We start from the raw sequence: 22728 nt of genomic DNA, 5'->3' as shown, positions 1-22728 counted from the left end.
GAATTCCTCCAACATTTGGTCAACAATTTGAAGATTGTCTTCACCAAATTACGGCTCCTCATTATCTGCTAAGCAACAGTACTGTGTTCTTCCGTGGCTTAAAATGACTGTAGTTTTTAGGTTCTAACTTCATTTATCGGCTGAATATGGCTGAAAATGATTGTACCTCTGCAATCTTTCCTACTAAAGCTAATTATTCCTTTCTTTTTGTCTAAAAAAACTTGTTTGAGAGGTGATTTTTGGTGGTTTTAGTGGCACTGATGCTATGCATTTACTCTGGTTTTCATGTTAATGTGAGAGTACAAGTGCAAGAGACAGGCTATGTATATTTCTCTTTTACCCTATTGTGGGGTTTATGTCAGAAATTCGATGCAGGAAGCAATGTTGTTTGGTTTTTTATTCTTTTGCAGATATTCACATGGATGGAGGCTAAAGAAAGATCTCGAACGTCTGCTGCTGATCATGCAATGAGATTGGAATTGACAATTAAAGTGCACACTGAAGGGGAAGCAGAAGAGTATTTTGAAACTTTGCCTAACACTGTTTCTAAGAAAGCCGCCTGTCTCCATCTTCTTCACTCTTATGTTAAAGAAAGGTCCACTGACAAGGTTGAGGCTTTGATGCAGAAGATGAACAGCTTGGGGCTAATTGTAAACCCTCATCCATTTAACGAGATGATGAAGCTTTACATAGCAACATCTCAACATAAGAAAGTACTCGCTGTCATAGTGTAGATGAAACAAAATCGAATACCAAGAAATGCCCTATCGTACAACCTTTGGATGAATGCGTGTGCAGAGTTGTTGGGTGTTGGATCAGCTGATGAGGTTTACAAAGAAATGATACATGACAAAAATGTTGTGATAGGATGGAGCTCTTTATCTACTTTGGCAAATATTTACCAAAAATCAGGAGCAGTTAACCAGGCTTTTTGGGCACTGAGAGAGGCAGAAAATAATCTATGTAGCTGTAATCGCCTTGGTTATCTATTTTTGTCAACAATCTATACCTCTTTGAATAGGAAGGATGAAGTTGTGCGGCTCTGGAAAGCAAGCAAAGGGGTAAAGGGCAGAATCACATGTGCGAACTACATGTGCATCTTCTCATGTTTGGTGAAGCTTGGTGATATTAAAGAAGCTGAAAATATATTTCTTGAGTGGGAGTCACAGTGTAGGACATTTGATATTAGGGTGCCAAACATTCTTCTAGGCGCATACATGAGGAATGGCATGATGAAGAAAGCTGAATCATTATTTATCCGTTCATTGAACAGAGGTGGATGTCGAAATTATAAAACTTGGGAGATATTCACAGAGGGATGGGTAAGGAGCAATGAAATGGATAAAGCTATAGATAAAAGAAGAAGATCCCTTTCTACGTTGGAATATTTGCCTTTCGTTCTATTATTTTCTTCTGTTTGCATCCTCATATAGCTCACTATACCTGAAGATATTCAGCTTTGGTTCTTTCCTGTTAAAAAAACACATTTCAATATTTTTTACACAATACCTTGGGCATTGGCACAACCAAAAATACTCTAGTATATCTACCTTGTATATAAGAAAAGAGCAAGGTTTAGTGTTTTCCTTTCCTCTTGCCACATGGCTTCTTAATTATCTGACAAGTGGCAAGGTAAAATGTTTCTTGCAAATTGTCTAAATCTAAGGTTGTGTTTGGATTGCATTTTTCGTGATTTTTCATGGAAAAAATACTGTAGCTATTTGATGTATGTGAGGGAAAAAGGTAATAGGGAAATGTAATCACGGAAAGCGACGTAATTTTTCGATGGAAACCGGCAATCCAAACAAGGCCTAAAGCTTCTCTTGTTCGAAGCCTTCTATTTCTTTTCCTTCTTTTGCTATTGCACTGTTACTGTAGCATGCTGTCTCACTGACACATGGCATTCTTGGTGAATTTTTGAGCTTTCATTCTTTCCTTTTCTTTTTATAGGCAATGGTAGATAGATAGATTGGACTGCATTGCACAATGACCAAATTTGGTCTGGCCTTGGCATTCAAGTATGAGGTCCAATTATTTTTATTGGAATTTTCAATTTGTAAGCTTTTGATAGACGTAATTCAATTACAAATTATTATTATCATTATCATTATTTCAATTTATATTTATTATGATGTCAATTTGAAAGAATATTTTTCAGATCATCGTATTTTCAAAAACAAAAAGAAATATTTAAAATTGATTTTAAGCTCTAGGTCTTGGACAGATGTAATTCAATTATAATATTATTACCATTATCATTATTTGAATTTATATTTATTACGATTTGAAATATCATTTAAACTTATATTTCACAGATTAACTTGACTTTATTAAAAATCATAGAATTCTATTCGTCTTTTTGAAAGTTTATATTTTTTTTATTTTTTTGCTACGTTGTTAATATAACTTTTGCTATTTTAGAAGCCGTCAAAAAATGATAGAAAAATTGTCACATTTTAAAAAATTAAAAGAAATATCGAAATCTGATAGCAAGAATTTTATTATTTTAATCTACGTGCTAAAAAAATATTTAAACTTTCTTAATCAAACCTTGGCTATTTTTGAACTCGGAGGAAAAGAAAAAGATATCTTCAAAGTGGGAAAATGATAAAAAAAGAAAAAGAAAAAGAAAAGAAATTGGTTCCAATTTGTTATAAATGCAAAACTGAAATAGCCAACTAATAGAATATACACTTTCGAATCAATTTTATTTTAATTTATTGATATGTGAACATTTGTCTTTTATTTTGACAAAAAAATTTTTTGTTAGCAAATGAATGCATTAATTTCTGAATGACAAAAAATAAATGCATTTGTTTTTTTAAGGATTTATTACTATATATTCAATTACGGCAAAAATTTGCTAAGAACCCGCTACTGCCACGTGGCAGCTCCAGAGCTGAACTTTTAGACATTGCTTCTTTCATTGAAGGAAGTGTGAGGATGTTGTACGTTTGAGTGTGCTTTGTGGCGGTTGTGCTTTGTACGTTGCACTCTTGGTTTCTTGCTTGTCCACTGTGGAGCCCACTTTAACCATTTGTATAACTTGACAGTTAAGAAGCATTCAGGCTCCTTCGCATATATATGTTGGATTTTTGCTTTGTTGCTTTTGGCCCATGGACCCCATATTGATTGTATGTATAGGGTGAATGGGGAAGAAAAAAATCCAACATAACTTTTACTGTCTGCTTCGGCTCGTGGACCCTTTCGTTCTGTGTTTCCCTTCGCCTTTCCTTCCGTTTGGTGTCGACGTTTTCGTCGGAGGTCAGCCAACTGCTCCACCAACTCTGTCCGCTGCAGACCCACTCCAATCTGCTTCCTTGAAGCAATGGACTTGAGATGACCACTCAGTCCCATTCAAATTCATCCATCTCCCTTTTGTCACGGGAGAATAGATGGTGAAAAAATCAGTTGAGCCATAGTGTTCTTGTGCTATAAACATTCTTTGATCTGAAATGGGAGGAGAATAAGGTCCAATTGTTCAGCAGCTGGAGCTTGGGATTCCTCAAATGCTGAAGCTTGGGATTCCTACAATTTTTTGTTATTTCCTTTTTGGTTTGAACATTTGTTTTTTCTTCTTTTTATTTCCTTACCAGGGTTTAATGAATCTAAATTTTCTTGGACTATAGTGTTGATTTTTTTTGTTGGATTTTCACAACAGATAAACATTAGAAATAGGTGAATTTATTTTGTTCTCATCTTCGGCTGTGATGATACAATATTGTTGCCATGAGTTGTGTTTCAGGCTTGATACTAACTGGATTTAAGCTGTATCTTGGCGAGGCAACTCAGATGGCATTTTGGAGTATATATTATTCCAGAACTGCAACTGAGTTTGCAGCTATGGTTGTGCTCTTCTTCTTCGCCTGGCATTGAGAAGCAAATTTGAGCTTTACTTTTAATTGTCAAAGTTCATTGTTTTTTTTTTTTTCATTTATTAGTCCAACGGTAGCTTAGTTTGTTCTCAGCAACAAAATCAAAGATATGGTTGGGATTTTTTGCTTCAGTTTAAAATCTCTTTTTCCTTCTTTTTCCAAAGCTTCTCTGGCCTTTTGTGATTTTTCCCCTTCTTTTTTAATTTCCTTTTTCCCTTTTGTGATGTTTTGACGTCGCAGCTACGAAATTTGCAGATTACCTCCACCATTCTCATGCTTTTTTCTAAGTTTTTTCCCCTTTTTTTAAAGGTAAGTTCTATATGGTTATTTTCTGAAAAAGACTTATTTTTTTCTATATCCTCCCCTTACTTTGTCTTATTTCCGTCTTTTTTTTCCCGTGACTAAAGACAGTCAAAATGCATTTAACAAATTTGATTAGGTTCTTTTTGGTGGATTTAAAAAGTTTTTTAGCCATGTTTGATTATATAATTTGTATATTTTTTGTGATTTGCCATTTTTTTTTATTCTCTCAAAAAACTACGAATGTGGTAGTATGGATCAACATTATTCCCAGCCTGTTTTGCGTAATATTGGTGAATATTTTGAGCGAGCCTTCTTCTATTCGCTTATATGTTATTACAGTTTATACTCTGCTTTGGATTTTTTTCATTTATTTATTTGTTTTTATGGCCTATTAGATGTAAGTTTCAATTTTGGTTATCATGAAGGGTTTATCCTCTTAGTTGTGTCTTGGAAAGTTTAGTTTTCTGACATGTTTCCTTGAACCTTTTATATTGAAAATTTATAAATCCTCACTAGATGTTGGACTCATTTTTGTGTATTTCATGGGTATGTCCCTTTTGTGTTTTTTTTTGTGCGTAGGGTTACTTTTTTTTTCTTGTTTTTCCCCCTTTTCTGTTCTAAAGTACTGTAATTATACAATCATATTTTATTTATCAAATGTTTGATAGAATGCTGAAACCTTTGCTTTGTTATATAGTAGCTAAAATTGGGAAAAAAATTGGCACCTCTAACCCACTTTCTTGATTTTCAACCGAAAAACTTTGTTCCTCCATCCATTAATTTCCTCTTCCTCTTCTCGTGATCTTCACTTGCTAATAAAAAGGGAGAAGCTATATATACTTCTGTTATCTCTTCTTCTATTGTAGTTTTACAAAAAGAAAAAGTGGTGATTGTTATGTGATAAAGCCTCTAAAATTTCTCAAGGTAGTTTTCTCTATTTTATAGTATTCTCTGTATCATCATTTGGCCAGTAATGCTTACTAATTCTTCTGCACATGAGGTTATGGTAGGTTTCCTTTTTTCCACCTCCAGCATCAGTACACATGAGGTGATAAAGTGGGTGTATTTCTCCTGTTCTTTTGTTTAGGCCTTTATTTTCCATAGTTTGGTTGCCCGGTCTGTGTGATTATCCTCCGGAGAAATGTGTTTGCAAAAATTCTCTCCTAAATTTCTCGCCTTTGGCCATGGGCTCAAGGAGTCTGGAAACGTTCGTCATAGAAAGCTTCCCTTTTCTTTCTCAGCCAAGTTTCTCTCAATCTCTCTCCCCTATTTTTGCATCCGATTGCTTTTTCCTTCCCCAAATGGCATAGTGCTGAGGGGTCCTGCTATTAGTCCTTTGATTTCATGTTTTCATTTACTAGGTTAAAGAAATCATTTAAGAAAAAGGATCATTTTGATGCACTGATTGCTTTTTTTCTTTGCGTATATTTATCGGTGATTTTTCCCTTCTTTTTCCTTGGTTTATACTCTTAGATCACAGTTTGCTATTTTATAGAGTGAGCATGGAAGGGAAGAAAAATGACCTATGTGTCCACAACTTTTTAGTCTACAAGTTTTTTGCTCTGGTTTGTTTCCCTTTTTTAATTTGTATAAGCTGATCTCTCCCTCTTTCTCTCTATGACAGAGGTTCATGATTAAAAATTGTGGCAAAACCCCTGCCATATTGTGAATTTTTTTCATAGTGATGATTAAAAATATCTTAGAGAAACTAGATATTTTTTTCATAGTAAACTTCTTCTTTCAAGGTACTTGTACTATATTGTGTTTTAGAAGAGTTTCAATATTTTTGTCCAATGAAGAGGACAACCAAGTTTAATCCTTTTTTTAATTGATCTTTATTTTGTTGAATATCTCTAGCAAATATTGGTGTTATACACTAATATGTATTATTGCCTTTTAAGATGGCTTTTTCTTTCCACCTCATTTATCACATACATTCAATAGATGATTTTACCTTTTTTAATCTCTTAACATTAGGATCTGTTATCTAACATTTGGCGGTTAGTTAAGGTACTTTCTGTCATACTTTTTGTTCTTTAATAGTTATCAAGAAATTGTGGGCCTTTTACAACATGTATGTGTTTTGTTTGTCCGCTGCAACTATGTATTATCAGGAATTTGTATTTAATTATATGCTTTTGGTATTATGTTAAATATGTTCTAAGTGATACGAAATAGGACTCTATTTCTTCTAAATTTTGAAGTCTCAACTTGTGCACTGATTATTAAAACCATTGACATTCATGTATTTGCTAATAATTGGATGTTCGATTTTAGTTTGTCGAGTTGCATATTTGTTAATTTCAATGAATTCATTTGAATGAAGACAATAAATAATGCTTTGCATTTGATGCTTGCAAATAATCAGTGGTTCATTCCACTAGGGCAAATCTTGCTTTATTTTTTTAATCTTTAATCCCTTTTTAAAAACTAGAAGTGAGATTTTTTGTGTGTGATAGGTTTCTTTCAATTTGTAAACCTTCCAATATGTAAGTTGTTGACTGGAATTGTTTACAGCCTAGAGGGGCTTGACTTTTGATGATAATTTCATGGGATGCTTGACTTCAAAAAATTAATGATAAATCTCATTTTGTGCTTGTGAAATGAATGGTGGAATTTTCTCTTTCTATAAGGCAGAAGTGTTGTTTGAATTTAAGCATTTTGTCTTCTATTATTTTCTTAAATATGCTTTTGGTACTTCTGGTAATAAAAGAGTTTCACTCATTTGCACTTTAGATGGTTAGGTACTGTTCTATTTTCTGGTGGTGACTTTCTTTTAATTTGCAAAAGATTTTTCGTAATTCACCTTGAGAATGAAAATTGTGATTCAACTTAAGGTGACATAGCTGTAACAAAATAAATGTGCTTAAGAATAAAATGAGCTAAGGCTCACAAAGAATCACAGTCTTAAGTTTTTATCAAATAAAAAAGATCAAATCATTTCTAATGAAACTATTGCGTTACTTTGGCATTGATTGTAAACTATGGAAACATTTTGTTTTATTATTGGTTATGCATGCAAGTTCTTTGTGTAATTTTCTAACTGAAGGGGGAGAATTGGCAAGCATTAAGGGGAAAGCTCAGTGATTTGTTTGTCTTTATCTTCTACTTCTAGGCCTGTGATTGTGTTCTAACACTTGATTGAGAAGTTTGGTCAGCTTTTGCTGCCACAGTTGTTGAAGAAAAAAATCAGAAATAAAAATTTACATAGGGGTTAGAACAAAAGATAACGAAGTTCAAATAGCAAAACGATGACGTGGAAGGTTAATAATCTAGCTATCATGGTAAAGTTTGCTTTGCTTTTTTTAATTGTAGGTTTTTTTAATTCTTTCTCCTGATCAAAAGTAGTAGATGAGAAGAAAAATAAGTAGATTAAAAGAAAAACATGGATTTTCAGCCTAATCGAGTCATGTAAAATGGCTGTGAACAGATGTTGTGCACGACACATGATTTTTCTGCATTGTAATTCTTCTTCTTGCTCATTACTTCTCTAGCCTTTTGGATTTTTTGTGGGGTTTAGTAGTCTAATTTTTGTATATTAATTTGTATATAAATGTTGCAGGTGCAAAAAATTGGAAATTTCTTCCAACATCAGATTCTGTAAAATTTTCCCCAACTTGCATTCTATTTGGTTATCTTTTTAAAAAATAAAAAAATTAGCTTTTCTGTTTCCATCTTATGCCTAAATTTTTTGGGGTTTTTGCCATATTGGAATCTTAATTTTTTTCCCTTAACTAAAAAGTATCACAATGCATTGAGAAAGTTCTTTTATGATTTTTTCTTTTAAAAGATATTTTTGGGCTATCTAATCTGTTTATTTTTTGTGATATTGCAAGTCCAAAAATTGGAACTTTGCTTTCATTCTCTTCATAAACCACTTTGTATAGGGTCTTCCGCGGTTTTCCCTCATCTCTTGTAATTCTTGCTTTTGTTTGCTTTGCTTAACTACTTTTTTTTTCCTGTATTTTCTACCCTGTTTATTTGTTTATTTCATGTTTCTATCTGTTATTTTTCAATCTTCTATTTTCTCTGACCATTTTTCCTCAAGTGGAAAAAATAGAAAAAAAATATTTTGTGTTTATTGGGTTGCAAAGTAAACATTTGGAGCAAAAAAGAAAAGAAAATGTTAAATTTGTTAAATTGGTGGTTATAAAATCTGATGAAATGAGGATGGCCTTTGCTATACTTGTCTTAGTTTCAAGACGTCCTGAGTCCAAGAAAATAATGTACATCAAATTCTACTGTACTATGTCTGCAGGTCCAAGAGGACGATGGAGATTTAAAAGATGCTATTTTGTGATGTCTTGGCGTTCATCAGCTCAACTTCCACAACCTAAACATTCAAGATTAAAATTAAACTTGTCTACTTTTCATGTTTAGAATGCCTGTATAATTAAAACTTCTTTCCAGCATTACTAATTTTCACTAATATGCCTGTATAATATAGTTCCGTTTTATGCTTCCATTTGATTGTACGCATTTTCACTAATTTCATTCTCACCAACATTACTTATTGAACATTATTATTTATTCTTCACAATTTAGAATGAATAGCTTACATATATTCATTCATTTATAGATATTTAACTTTTTGGGAAATGTGGCCTAAAAATAATTGTCAAAGTTTTTGTCAAATTGAAAACGTATAATGTTTAAAAAGCAAACAACTTTTAAATAAATTTTTGATATTTTTACTTAGCTTTCAGCCATATTTCAATAAAATACTTTTCTTCCCATTCACTACTTATTAAAATGAACTATTTTATCACATTCAACAAAAAATTCCTTTTCATATTGCTTTATAAAGTCTTCTCCTTTACGTAATGCTTTCTTCTACAACTAAATTTTCCAGGCACCAATCAATACATCTCAATAGGCATTGGCTGTGCGTACCACACTGATATGAACATAACTACAAAAAATGTTAGTTAATTTCAAATTTTTCTTAGTACACTTCTTCCACCATCTACACATGAACATGATGAATATCTTTGATAGCACCATCTTAATTACAAAGAGCCCAAATTATTTTATGCCAATATATATTTTGCAAATCGACACCTTAACCACTAAATCTTTTTTTTAACATTTTCCTTTATTGTTTTACTATTTTCAAAATCCAGTGTACCTGTTTTTTTTTTTGGGATTTAGCAATGTCATGCTATATTGAAAAAAAAAAAATTCTATTATCATTACAATTTAAACTGAACAGCTTACATATGTTCATTCATTTATAAATATTTAACTTTCTTTCCGTTAAACAACAAATTCCCTTTTCATATTGTTTTATAAATTTTCCTTGTTTCTTGACAGCAATCAATTAATCTCAATGGGCATTGGCTGTGATCTTTTAACCACTTGTTCTTTTGTGCACCTTAATGGATCTCAATATGTGATCTTTTGTAATTGCAGCCTATGATTGCACTTTATATTAAGTATTTAGCAAGTCATCTCCTGTCTCTGTAAGACTAACTTGCACTTGAAGATGTTAAGCTGTTTGTCAAACTACTTGCCAATCTTTTGTCATCTTCTCTTATCTTTTGCAATGCTAATGATTTTTTTGTTTTGTTTAGTCTCATATTGTTAGCTGCATACTTGATTGGTAATTTATAATTTTAAGAATGCTATTTCACAAACATTACTGTTAATCTTATCTTATATGAAAATATATGACAACAGATTATAGGGGGCCTAGGCTGTGCTTAGCACAGCCGATAACTTCCTAGTAGCTTCTAATATTTTCCCACCTTTTACCGCAAAAAAAAAAAGTGATTCTGAAAAGATATTTAGAGTCGCTTTTAAAGAAAACTCTAGTTAATGCAAAACCAAAAAAAGAAAAAAGAAAATAGAGAGAATAAATTAGTCAACCCTTAAAAAGTATTTTTTATATGAAAGCATAGCAGGAGTCCCCTCATCTAAACTGTTATTTTATTTCGTTGGATGTTTGACTTAACTTTTGCCTATTTCTCTTTCTATATCATATTGTTATATTATTAAATTGGGTAAAATAAATTTTACCCTTTTGTGGTTTAGCGATTTTTTCACATAACCTTTTATAGTTCAAAAGTTATATATAATCCTCTCATAGATTGGACTAAACCATTAAAGCAATGGAAATGATTCTCTATAACAAAACCCACAAAAATGTCAAAATTACCCTTATTTAAAAATTAAAATGACTAAAGTGATCAAAATACATAGACATAATATGCGTAGCACTTTAACTCCATATGGATTTATATTTTACCATATAAACCCTTTATGATTTAGTGTTTTATCACATAACCCCTTCTAATTTTCAAAATATATACATATATAACCCCTTGTGGCTAATGAATAATTTTCAACTTTATATAGGGATACTTTTGACATTCTAGTTGACTCCATTATGCAATGCAAATTTCGTCATTTTGATATTTTAATCCAAATAGGGGGTGATGTATAACTTTTGAAATTGTAAGGGATTTATGTGATAAAGTACTAAATCACTAGCGCTTAAAAGTATATTTCACCCTATTAAATTCCAAGTTTGGAATCATATTTGTGGTGTAAAGTTGACAAAATCTGATTGGATTCATTTTTTTAAAAGTAAAGGGCTGCTGCATGGCTCAGTTGGTCACCGCAAGACATTTAAGGTCTTGATGAGTGGAAGGTCAAATATTCAAATTTTATTTCCCACCAAATGACCACTATATGTGGCTTGTTACATTCAGTGGCTCCATATGGATGCATGGTGCATCTGAATGGTCCCCCTCCCCCTTAGAATAGAATAAATTATAGAGATGTTATTGTTGCGACAAATTTTTTTTTATAAATTTCTTAATAGCTGTAAATCCTTTTGGCCACTGCATCTGAGAGATGTGATGGCGATAGATGGAGAAAACCCCTGCCACTTCCCTTATTTTTGTGACTTTTTTTCACAATTGTTTTGAGAAATTAGCCCTTGTATATGCCTTGTTCCTACAACCAAGTAGAGAATGGCTACAATACAGCACAGATCCACAAAGCAGATTCAAAATGTCCTTCTCTGGTCCGGGTCTACATCCGGATCCGAAAGTGTAGCGACCCGGATTCGTGCACAGATCACTGCCAGGTGTAACATCTCGTTGTGCATCAAAATAGTTCATTACCTTATCAAGAGTTAGGATTTGTCTATAAAGAAGGAATATCAAATAGGAAAACTTAACTCTATATACAGATACACAAAATGAAATGAGTTTAAGATAGAAAGCACAGACTTTATTTAAGTGTAGTATCTGTGCAATCAGCAATATCAAGAGAGAACCAAAAATGACGTCTATAGCACCAGATGAAGTCAGAATTTGCTGCGTTTTTAAACCATGAATAGAGAGCAATTCATATAATACAACGCAATTGGAGCTTTAATACTATCGAGGCCCCATGGATGAACTTTATCGAGTTCCTGTGTCCTTTTCTCTCAGAGCCGTTAAGCCCCTCAAATCTTGGAGCTTTTGCGCAACGGTAATATTCTTGAACTTGGCTAATCACAACTCGCAACCAAAATCATTTATTACTGTATCAAGCACATTTAATGAATTGGATGCAGTTGGCTAACTATTGTTGATATTTTCAACCAACAAGTGTCTAAGTGTGTTTGTCTAGACAGCTGAAGGGGATTGCAAGTTGCACTCCGACATGATTGCTATAATTGACAACTCCACTTGAGGGATTGGTGGTGCCCCGATCCCTTGTTGAGATGTAGGAATATGCCAAGAAATCCTGCTGCTAACTCACTTTATCTTCTTACGGGGAAAGAAAAGATAATAGAGGTAGTGAGGACCAGTCGTCTCGTTGAAGTGTAAAGATGAGATATATTTTGAAAATTTTGCAGTTGCTGTAGAAGAATAATCAATATAGGCTTTCTTGCTAACCAGTATAGAGTCGTTCAACAATCAATGAACAATTTCTAAAGATCACGGTTTTTCAATTCTGTGGTAAATCTATATATTTGTCCAAACTTTAATTTAGAACTTGTCTAGTGTCTCGGATTCTTGCTTAAACAATAACATTTTTTGCATGTATTTTTGAACAATTTCCTAATCATGTTGTCAATTCTCCAAGAATAAGGTAAAAAAAAAGGAAAGAAGAAATTCAAGCAAAATTTCTTGTATGTATCCAGGGCCAGGGATATGTTGTAGCAATGTTGTTAGGCTCGAACCGAGCCATCCGGTTCAATCAGTCCGAACGTGAACCGACCTTCATCTCGAGTTAGTCAACAATACAAAACCATTTTGATCAAAAATCATTCAAATCCGCCAAAATTTGACCAAACTCATGATCCACTTTGATTGTTTGACTAAATTTTTTTCTCGTTTTTCCCAAACATGATTTAAGTTATCTAAATTGTAAAACTTTCATTTATTAAAAGGAATAAGAAAATGGTTCCCACTTAGTGTAAGCACTAAAATCACCCCACATTCCTAAATGATTTCTAAATCAAGAAATTTTCATCCCTATCATTTTATCAATTTATCATCAGAAATTCCAACTTACATTAGAAATCCAAATTCACAATAGAAAGATCTTGAATTGGGTATGACATGTTTTAATTTAGTTTTTCAAGTAGTTTTAGAGAATGGACATATTTTATATATGAATTCACATTTTTATATATAATTTTTAGGTGTATATTTGATTACAAACCTAATGTCTTTGAAACATTTTGTATCGTTTATCGAAATATAACCAAGAAATTAATTTTAATATTTTTGAAAACTTACAAAAATATAAAATAATTAGGACATTACACTAACATCAGTGAATATTTTAGAATGGTACAACTGATCCGACCATTTGAATGCTAATCCAATACATTAGGCGAGTGGCGACCCGATCTGAGTTTAACAACATTGAATTGTACTAGTCAACATTTTCTTAAGTATTATGTAGATAAAGTTTCTTCCCTTTAGGATTTGTGAGAAATGCTTGATAATATATAACTTTTTGTTCACTATGCCAGTTTCCTACTGACGTTGCTTCAAATCAAAAGTCATGTATTAAACTCGATTCAGGGTTGCCATTGATTTTTTTGCTCTTTATAAGATTTTGACTAATTCTCCAAGTTTTTTATATTCCTATTTAAAAAAAGAAAAACTGAACATTTCTATTAATTATACTCATTCACTTTACTTCATGATTGTATTTAATATTTATGATTCATACTAGCTGCACATTAATCACAGAACATCATTTGGTTCCTCAAGAAAATTGTTTTTTCTATTCTTTTCTATTTTACAAAAGCTTCACATTTTGATAATTTGCCGGTGGTATTTCGGCCTATACTTGTAAAATGACTACGTTTGATTCCTTGGTCATGGTCTTCGTCTGGCACTACGAAGTTGCTGGTTAAGTGTGGTCTCTCACTTATTTGACTTTCTATTGCTTCTGCAGTTCTGCATGCCGCACCATGTCTTCTGCGAACTAGACAGCATCTTACAATAATATTTACACAAAAAGTTTTTTTTTTTTTTTTTTTAAAGAAAAAAGAAAGAATCCAGCCTGTTGTTTGTTGGCTATTGGTAGAAGAGAAAGTTGTAGATCGTGAACTATTCTTGTTCAGTGGCTAAAGCAGATAGAAATCTGATATCAAAGTGAAAAGAAGATACCATTATGGAGATCCCTTCTACCAGTAACGCTAGTTGCTTTGATCTTGGTTTAGATGATTATCTTGCTTTAGATGATTATCTGCAGTCGCATCATATCTCCTCCAGCACTAGCACTAGTTGCTTTGATCTTGCTTTAGATGATTATCTGCAGTCACATCACATCTCCTCCAGCACTAGCACTAGTTGCTTTGATCTTGCTTTAGATTCTCTGGCCGAGTTTGATAAATCCAAATTAGCAAGCGTCCTATGCCGTGACGTCAAGCATCTGAAGAAGAAGGTAAGATCATTGAAAACCTTCTTTTTGTATGTCAAAAAGTCTAGGAGGAGGAATAACCATGAAGCGCTTTTGGAACATGATCAGGAAGACGGGGGTAATACTATGTCTGAAAGTTAGAGACGTAGTATTATTTGCTTCAGAATTCAAGATGTGGTTATCAGGATGATTCATGATCTTCAGTCTGCTTATTTTCTATACAAACATTCTGGTGAGTCAGATTTTGGCATCATTGATGGTGCGCTAACCAGATCCCGGGAAAATATTGTATTTCTTCTTGAGACAGATATCAAGAAATCATGCACCATCATCTTCTTTGACTATTACCCACCGGGAGATCCACGGCTAGTTATGGATTTTATAATGTTCCTTTTAGGGACTATGGAGGATCTTTTCTATCATAGACGGGAGAAGCTAATGGTTGCCATTAGACAGAAGCTAATGCTCTTAAGGAATCTCATTGGCTTTGCCACAATGCGAGGCGTTGACTGTGCACAATTGACAGATCTCTCGACTCACATTGCAATTGTGGCAGCACACCTGATTTCTGTATGCCGATTTGACAGTGATGATGAACAAGTACACAATCAAATGGAATCTGAAATTTATCAGTTGATACACGAGAAGATAAATCCTCTTTGTCCCCAAGTCCGAGAAACTTACATCCATGTCCTGACAGCTTCAAAGAAACAATCAAGATCATCATATGCTTTAGCCCTTGGGGAGAATGAGCATCCAGTAGCAGTCCAATTTATTGATTCTCTCCAAGATTATCTCACAGATCTACTAGATTCTTATGCCAGTTTCCAGGTTGTGGTGAAGGATCAAATGCTAAAATTCCATCAGGGAGTAAGGTACTTGAAAGGCCTTCTTAAACAGGAGGAGCAACTAGGTGATGAAATAAAGGATATTGTTGGAGTTGTGCTCTGCGATGCAGCAATTCTGGTCTTCTCCCTTTCTGTCAATGAAATCAAAGAAGGCATGCCCAAGGAAATAGATCTTGGACTGTTTAATTTGTACAAATTTCTCAAGTATATGATGGCAGAGATTGCACACAACTATCGACTAACATCCCCATATTCATCAATTAGTTATCCTAGATCTAATGAGTTGGGGTGTATGGATTTTTTCCTAGAAAATCTCAAGGAAATAACAAGGTATGATGAGGCTGATGATTCAATTGTTTTCCTATTGGATCGAATCCGAATGGTCCAGAAAGATCTCATATTCTTAAGATCTTTCCTAGAGAATATCAAGGACAAGCGCTGTCAAAATGGAAAACTCCAAGCATTCTGGCATCATGTTATGGAGGCTGCATATAAGGCTGAGTTACTGATTGACTCGACACTTGTTGGTGATAAATGTGAGGATGCTTTGGATGCTGTTGCTAGAGAAATCAATCATCTGAAGATTAAGGCCCCAGAGATCCATAATGGTCAAGCCCAAAGAGTTAACCAGACTTCCATTCACATACCATCACAACTTATTGCCACCATATGCAATGGAGATCTGGTGGGTCTCGATGACAAGGTGGAAACTATCACTCATCGACTTATGGGAGGATCAAAGCAGCTGGATGTCATTCCCATTGTAGGTATGCCTGGGGTTGGTAAGACCACATTGGCTAATAAAGTTTATACTGCTCCTTCAGTTATGTCACATTTCCATGTTCGTGGCTGGTGTTGTGTTTCTCAGACATATAGCATGCACAGTTTGTCAGTTCAGCTTTTGTGCACTATTTTGTCTAAGAGTCCTGATGAGTACCTTAAAAAGGATGAAAATGATTTGGCTGTGAAGCTAAAACAAGTTTTGCTGAGAACTAGGTATCTCCTTGTTTTGGACGACTTGTGGGATGTTGAGGCATGGAATTTGTTGGAAAAAGTATTGCCAAATGATGTCAATGGAAGCAGGATTCTCTTCACCAGTAGATTTCAGAACTTGTCTTTGCAATCCAAACCTGATATCAAACCTTTCCATCTCTGTCAACTTACTGACGAAGAAAGTTGGACATTACTCCAGAAAAAGCTATTTGACAAAGAAAGCTGTCCTCCAACACTAAGTGAAGTTGGATCTCAAATAGCAAAATCTTGTCGGGGTTTACCCCTCACAGTTGTCCTTGTTGCTGGAATTCTTGCTACTACTGCACAAGATTGCTGGGAAGAAGTTGCAAAATGTCTGAGTTCTAGTGTCCTTGACAATGAATATTGCATGAAGACACTTGAACTAAGTTATAGTCATTTACCAGATTATTTGAAGCCATGCCTTCTATACTTTGGTGCATTTCAAGAAGATGAGGTTATTAATGTTCGAAGGTTATTATGGCTTTGGATCTCTGAAGGATTTGTGCAACAGACTGAAGGAAAGAGCTTAGAGGAAGCGGCTTACGACCACTTGATGGCCCTAATTAATAGAAGTTTAGTTATGGTTACCAAACAAAGAACTATGAGTGGTGCCAAAACTTGCCAACTTCATGATTTGGTACACGAGTTTTCTGTGGAAAAAGCCAAAGAAGAAAGTTTTCTACACGTTATTCGTAGTTGGAAAGATCCTTTCAGCCTTACTGGACCAAGCAACCACCATCGAGTTTATGCTCACAACACCAGGGAATTGAAGACGTGGGAGTTGGTGCTAATTTTTCCCAATTTGCGCAGTTTGCTCTTGTCTGGACATGATTATTTGATGTTTGAGAAGGCGGATTCAGGGATTTTGTTGCCTAAACTTCTTAGAGTGTTAGATTTGGGGGATTTGAACTTTCGTAGATCATTTCCAATGGAAGTGGTATCACTTGTTCACTTGAGGTACCTGGCGCTCAGTGGAATAACATCCATCAAATCTGTAATAGCCAACCTCTCAAGGTTAGAAACTCTTATCATAAAAGATGCGTGTAATAATGTCATGCTGCCGAATACTATTTGGAACATCAAGACATTGAGTTATCTACATGGGAGTCGTGGTTTTATTTTTCCAGCTGGAAATCTTGAAGTATCCCCAAATTTAGATCGCTTAGACACTTTAGACCTTGCAATTGACCCCTCCTCTCAAAGCTTGCAAAAGATACTGACAAAATTGCCAAGCATCCGCAGGCTAAAATGCAGGGAAGCTGATGTATTAGGAGAATCTACCAGAAATTGCAATGAGATTCTTGCATTTGATTGTTTGAGTCAACTAGAATCACTTCATTTGAATGGTTTTGATGGATATGGATTTAAATTCCCATTGAATTTGAAGAAATTGGCTCTCTCATGGAATACACAGCCGTGGAGTGAAATTTCAACAGTTGGAGAGTTGCCCAATCTTGAAGTACTTAAATTACTCGAGGACTCCTTTGTCGGGGAAAAATGGGTAATGAAAGAAGGGGAGTTCCCTAACCTCCGAGTCCTGGAATTGTCGGACTTGGACATTTGCAAATGGACTGCAAATTCTGATAATTTTTCCCGACTTGAGAAATTGGTTTTGCTTGGTTGCAAGAACCTGAAAGAAGTCCCTTATTGTTTAGGGGAGTGCGAGACTCTTGAAATGATTGAGGTGAAAGGGTATCGTGAGTCTCTTGTAAGTTCTGTAAAGCAAATTCAGGAAGAACAAATGGATATGGGAAATGAGATTCTAAAGGTCGTAATTGAAAATTGAGATGATACATCCATTTCCTTCGAAGAAGACTGGAGTTCCTCAGAAGCAGAGTCAATTCCCTCAGAAGAAGAGTCGAATTCATCAGAAGCAGAGTAGATTTCCTCTCATCACACTTGACATAAATTATTCATGTCTCTTCTTGATTCGGGTGAGAGTGAATGTACAGTGGGATTCCACTCATCAGATCAGAAAAAACTACATTTGCATATTGAATCAGTTTGATTACATAATGATTCATGTTTCTCTTAGCAATTTCCGGTGGCGAACCATTTCATGCCTCTTTTTCATCTGTTTATATGTTGAAACAGTTCAATGATATATTAAATCATGTAAATTTCAATCAAATTCGTTTCTTTGAACCTGATGCTGCTGTATAACTTTCTGATTGCGGTGGCAAACACATTCGTCCATTAGCCAAACCAACATTAGCTAGCATAATCTGTTCCTAAAATATTCTCCTTGTTCTTTTCTGGTTCAGTGTTGAATAATGTTTACATAAGGATTTATAATCTCAGTTTGTGAAATCTTCTTCCATGTAAGGATTTATAATCTCAACATTTGGCTACGTATTGATATGATACTCAAAACCAGATACACTTTTCTATCGCCCATTTGTGTATCTGTGTAAGAGTAATATAGAAAAGTGTAACTTGCTCTTATGTTTCCTCAATTAACTGACGTGTTTAAACATACAATAACAGTTTTGAAACAAATATTAAGAAGAGATACAAACCCAAAAAAAAATAAAATGAATCTATGTTTTTTTGCCATATTTTTCTGATTTCTTAGTGAAGAGTAGGGTTTTGGCAAGTTTAAACTCGACTCAAAAAATAATGAAACTTTCAAAGCTTCGAGCACATATTGGGGTCGATTCAATCTCATAATTAACTACATAATTATATATAATATATGAATATTTATAATTATACATTTGAACGGGCTGGGCTTTAATCGAGATTAAGTCTAGTAGAATTCAAATTCGACTCGCATTGAACTCGACCATTTTATTGAGTCCCAATTTTTGTCCGGTCCTATTAAACATAAGACTCATTGGACTTTTTATGGGCTGAAGGAGCTGGATTTAGGCTAGCCCGGCCTCATTGAAAGCTCTTTTTTTTTTTTTCCAGTTTTACCCTGTTCTAACGTATTTGCTATATTTTTTCTAATTTCTTAGTGAAGAATTGTTATTATCTCTATCCTTCATTAATCATCCTTTTCCATGTAGACCCCCAATTTATATCTTCAACATTTAGTAATATATACAGGAGTCCAAAAATGTTCATAACCTTGCCCAAATAGAAATACACAGATCTTCAATTTAAGGCACTCGTTAATTAGGCAAACTTAAATTAAAAATTAAATTCCATCGGTTATCAATACTTGTCATACTTAAAAATTGCTCAAATTCCTTCTGGATATATATCTTCCGAAAAATCAAACGATCCAACAGTAATATCAAGGAACAACTAGGTATTGAAAAATATCAGAAGGAAACATTTGATTGCATATAGACTATAAGATAATAGAACAATCAAAAAACGTAAAAGCGATATCCTGTTAGATGGATTTTGGCTTTTTACCTTGTAGTTATTCCAGTACGTAGGTAGAAAATGCATGGGATAATACATCTATTTAAGAAGATTGATTCACATGTAAAGGTTTGACAACGGGACATCCCTGCCAGTACGAGAAATTATCCACAGACAACTTCAATTGTCCAAGACAAATCATATTCGAATTAACCCGGAAAATATTAGCTATGAAATATGTCATGAAATCTGAAATCCGAAATCTGAATCCATTAAGTTATTAAATTATTAAATACTAAATCTAATATATTTTGAGTGTATATTACATTAAGTGATAAGTGAATAGTTTATCACTTATTTTTTAAAGCAAGTTTTACTTACGAAATTTAGTGCCACTTAATTAATTCAAATATTCAATTTTTCATTATCAAATGTGTCTAAACATATTAAGATATAAATCTAGTAAATTTAAGTGCTAAATTCAGTTATCAAACAAGGCCTTAGTGTAAAAAAGAGAATTAACTGTTACACCAATAGATTTACCAATATTGCTGGAAACTAAGTATTTGTTGATGAAAAAATGGATTGCTTGATCTTTTCTATTTAATTAAATATGAATCTATAGTTAGATTTACAGTCATTTTAAAAATGTTAATTATCTAAAGGAATATTTATAAAAAAAAAGAATATCTATCAAGTTTTTTATATGGGATACATTATTTGATGTATACTATCATATTATAGTAAAAGTATGTAAACAGATTTTTACATTAACATTTTCTCTAATTTATTTAGAACGACATATAGGATTATTATTAATTTTTGTATTTAAATTATTTATATTTGAATAAATTCATAATAAATAAAAAAACCAAGTTTTCCGAAAAGAAGATTACTTTGGCAAAAAAAAACTCCCCGTTAGACAGACCCAATATTTATTAAACCTCTAACGAATAACCATCAATATTGGTGACATGTAATGAACAGCCGAATGAAAAGACTTGACATAAATAGATGGAGTATACAGACTGTTATATTGCTCTTGCCGCATTTGAAAAATATAATGATAGTTAACTGTCATTAATTTATACTTTATCCCAAAAAAAAAAAAAGATGGTGTAATTAATTAGAAAGGTTTCACAGTCTCAATATAAGGCACATACAATACAGAAAAACAACATGTGCTGATGAAAGCTATGTGCTACCCCTATTTGATAACCCAATTCATTACCATTCTAATTTCTGTCTTGACTTTTGATGGGTTGGAGTGCAAAAAGTTGGGAGGAAGTGGTGAATTAATAAATAACAACAATGAAGCAATCTCAATTTCAAAGGTATTTTTACAATTCGTCTTATATATCACACACATAAGTCTTCTGGTACGCTTGAAATAGAGTTGTATTTCAAGGCTTTCCTTCCCCCTCCCCTGGTAAACTTTGGAGTTTTTTCTTGGATAAATAAAAAAGAAATAGAATTCTACATCAAGGTGCCTACATTTTTTTTACCTCAGTCTTCTATGGAGATTGACTTGGTTCTTCAGGTAGTTCAAATAGATGTCGGAATTCCACTTTCTTCATCTTTCACAAAGTAACAAATTGTACATGGTATTTAATGGGATTGAGTCTGGAAATTTGACATGCACATTTAAAACGACATGATTTTGTGAAATTTAACGAAGTCCAAATTCTGATCAAGATCAATTTCAGCCTTTAACAAGGAATCTTTAGTCCCTAATACTGGTGATCTATTTAACTTATATAGTCATCTATTAGCAATTTATATTTGAAAGCAACATTTGAATAAAGTTTTTGTCTAAATGTGTTTTAAGAATTTTGACGCTTTGCAGACTATCTATGGTGAAACTCACAATTGCATCGATATATACAAACAGCTCGCTTTCAACCATCCAACATTATCGAATCACAAAATACAGGTAACAGTAAAAGTTTAATATTTTATGGATTAATCTTTCTTATATGGAAAGTGTATATATACTATTAGTATTGGATGAATGACAACTATACAAAATTTGAATTTGAAATTCAATTTTTATACACATGTCATGAATTAAATTGTAAAAATATATACAGTATCAGTTTATATAAGATTTACTCATATGTTATTTACAATTGAGATTGTTAGACCAAAACATTAAAAAAAATCTCTCTTTTCTTTTTTGTTTCTCTTTTCCTATAGTTATTTATTGTTCATTTTTATGTGGAGTTATTGCTTTCTTCTTGTCTAAATAGATGAGCTTTTGTGAAGAGGTGGAGGAAAAGAGAAAACTCATACCCTAGAATACGAAATTTAACCCAAAAAACTTATGGTTGGAAGGACGAGGTTGTCCACAAGGAACTGTACCTATTCGACGAATGACAAAAGAACAACAAAAGAGAGCTCTACATGCGGATCAAGCCCTAAAATACCACTCACTTGGTTCTAGCGACATCCTTGATGTAAGACATGTTTTGTGTATGTAACGATTGTCGTCAATTTTATATTAATATGTTTCTATATTCTCCCAAAAGTCTTTTATCACAACATTGAAGAATTCTCCAAGTTTTCACGGCGGGAAATTATTTTGCCATAAATCAAAATTTTAATTTTATAAACTTAAAAAAAAATTCCCAGTTGGGAAGGGATGGGGCTTAAGAAGTAGAAAGAAAACAGGGAAATTTGAAGCCAAAATCTCTAAATCCTTCACCTTAATTAATCACTAGATTAAGAGCTTGTCGGCAAGTTATAGTAACTAGTTATGTAAAAGTGAAAAGTTTAACTGAATCTTTAAAAAATAATAAAAAGGCAAATAATAAAAAAGATATAGAATAAAAAATTAGTTAGAGAGATTTTTGGGAAGTGATGCAATGTTCATTAGTGGATTAATTAATTAGTTATTCGAGGAAGTGTAGCAATAGTTATGTAATAGTAGGAAGTTTTCCAAATAAGACGTGAATAGATAATAGTAAATGTTATAAGAGTATTTTTGAAAGGGTAAATGTTAACATATTTTTGTTAACACCAAACCCCTATTCACGCTTTATTATATAGTAAGATTTTCACAAAGATAATTAGATGCTCCCTTTTTAGTCCAAATATAATCTTGATTTGAGAAGTTTAAAAAATTGTTGCGAGATTAAACTCGAATTCTAATATTAACATCAATCTTTGAGTTCGAAGGGATCATTGCAAAAGCAGATGCTGGCAAGAAATATAGAGCAGCCCAGGCCGTAATAAACATTTATAGTCCGAAGGTGGTGGGAACTGGACATTAGAGTTCAGCAACAATTGCTGTTGAAAGTGGAGAGAACCATATAGGAGTGGGATGGATTGTAAGTAAAATTTGGAACTAATTATGCTTCTCTCTCTCCCCCTCTATATTTGTTTATCTAGTTAAGGATAATGCTTCCTTTCTAAGTGTATATTTGCCGTTTTGAATAGCGATTTTTAAAGCTATTAACTAGTTTCCATCAAAATTATTTTCACAGGTACATCCA

General features: G+C 33.3%; 1 protein-coding gene and 1 pseudogene across 1 annotated transcript; both read left to right on the top strand.

Moving 5' to 3' along the window:
• Nucleotides 1-260: 260 nt before the first annotated feature.
• LOC113777348 lies at nt 261-1433 on the top strand (annotated as a pseudogene).
• A 12810-nt stretch (nt 1434-14243) lies between these two features.
• LOC113777347 (putative late blight resistance protein homolog R1A-3) lies at nt 14244-17705 on the top strand. The gene has a single exon (XM_027322380.1). It carries the CDS (start codon nt 14244-14246, stop codon nt 17703-17705), a length of 3462 nt encoding a protein of 1153 aa, XP_027178181.1.
• Nucleotides 17706-22728: the final 5023 nt, after the last annotated feature.

The sequence above is a fragment of the Coffea eugenioides genome, chromosome 7 (assembly GCF_003713205.1).
Source record: "Coffea eugenioides isolate CCC68of chromosome 7, Ceug_1.0, whole genome shotgun sequence".
Lineage (NCBI taxonomy): Eukaryota > Viridiplantae > Streptophyta > Magnoliopsida > Gentianales > Rubiaceae > Coffea > Coffea eugenioides.
This window is presented reverse-complemented; position numbering and strand designations above follow the sequence as displayed.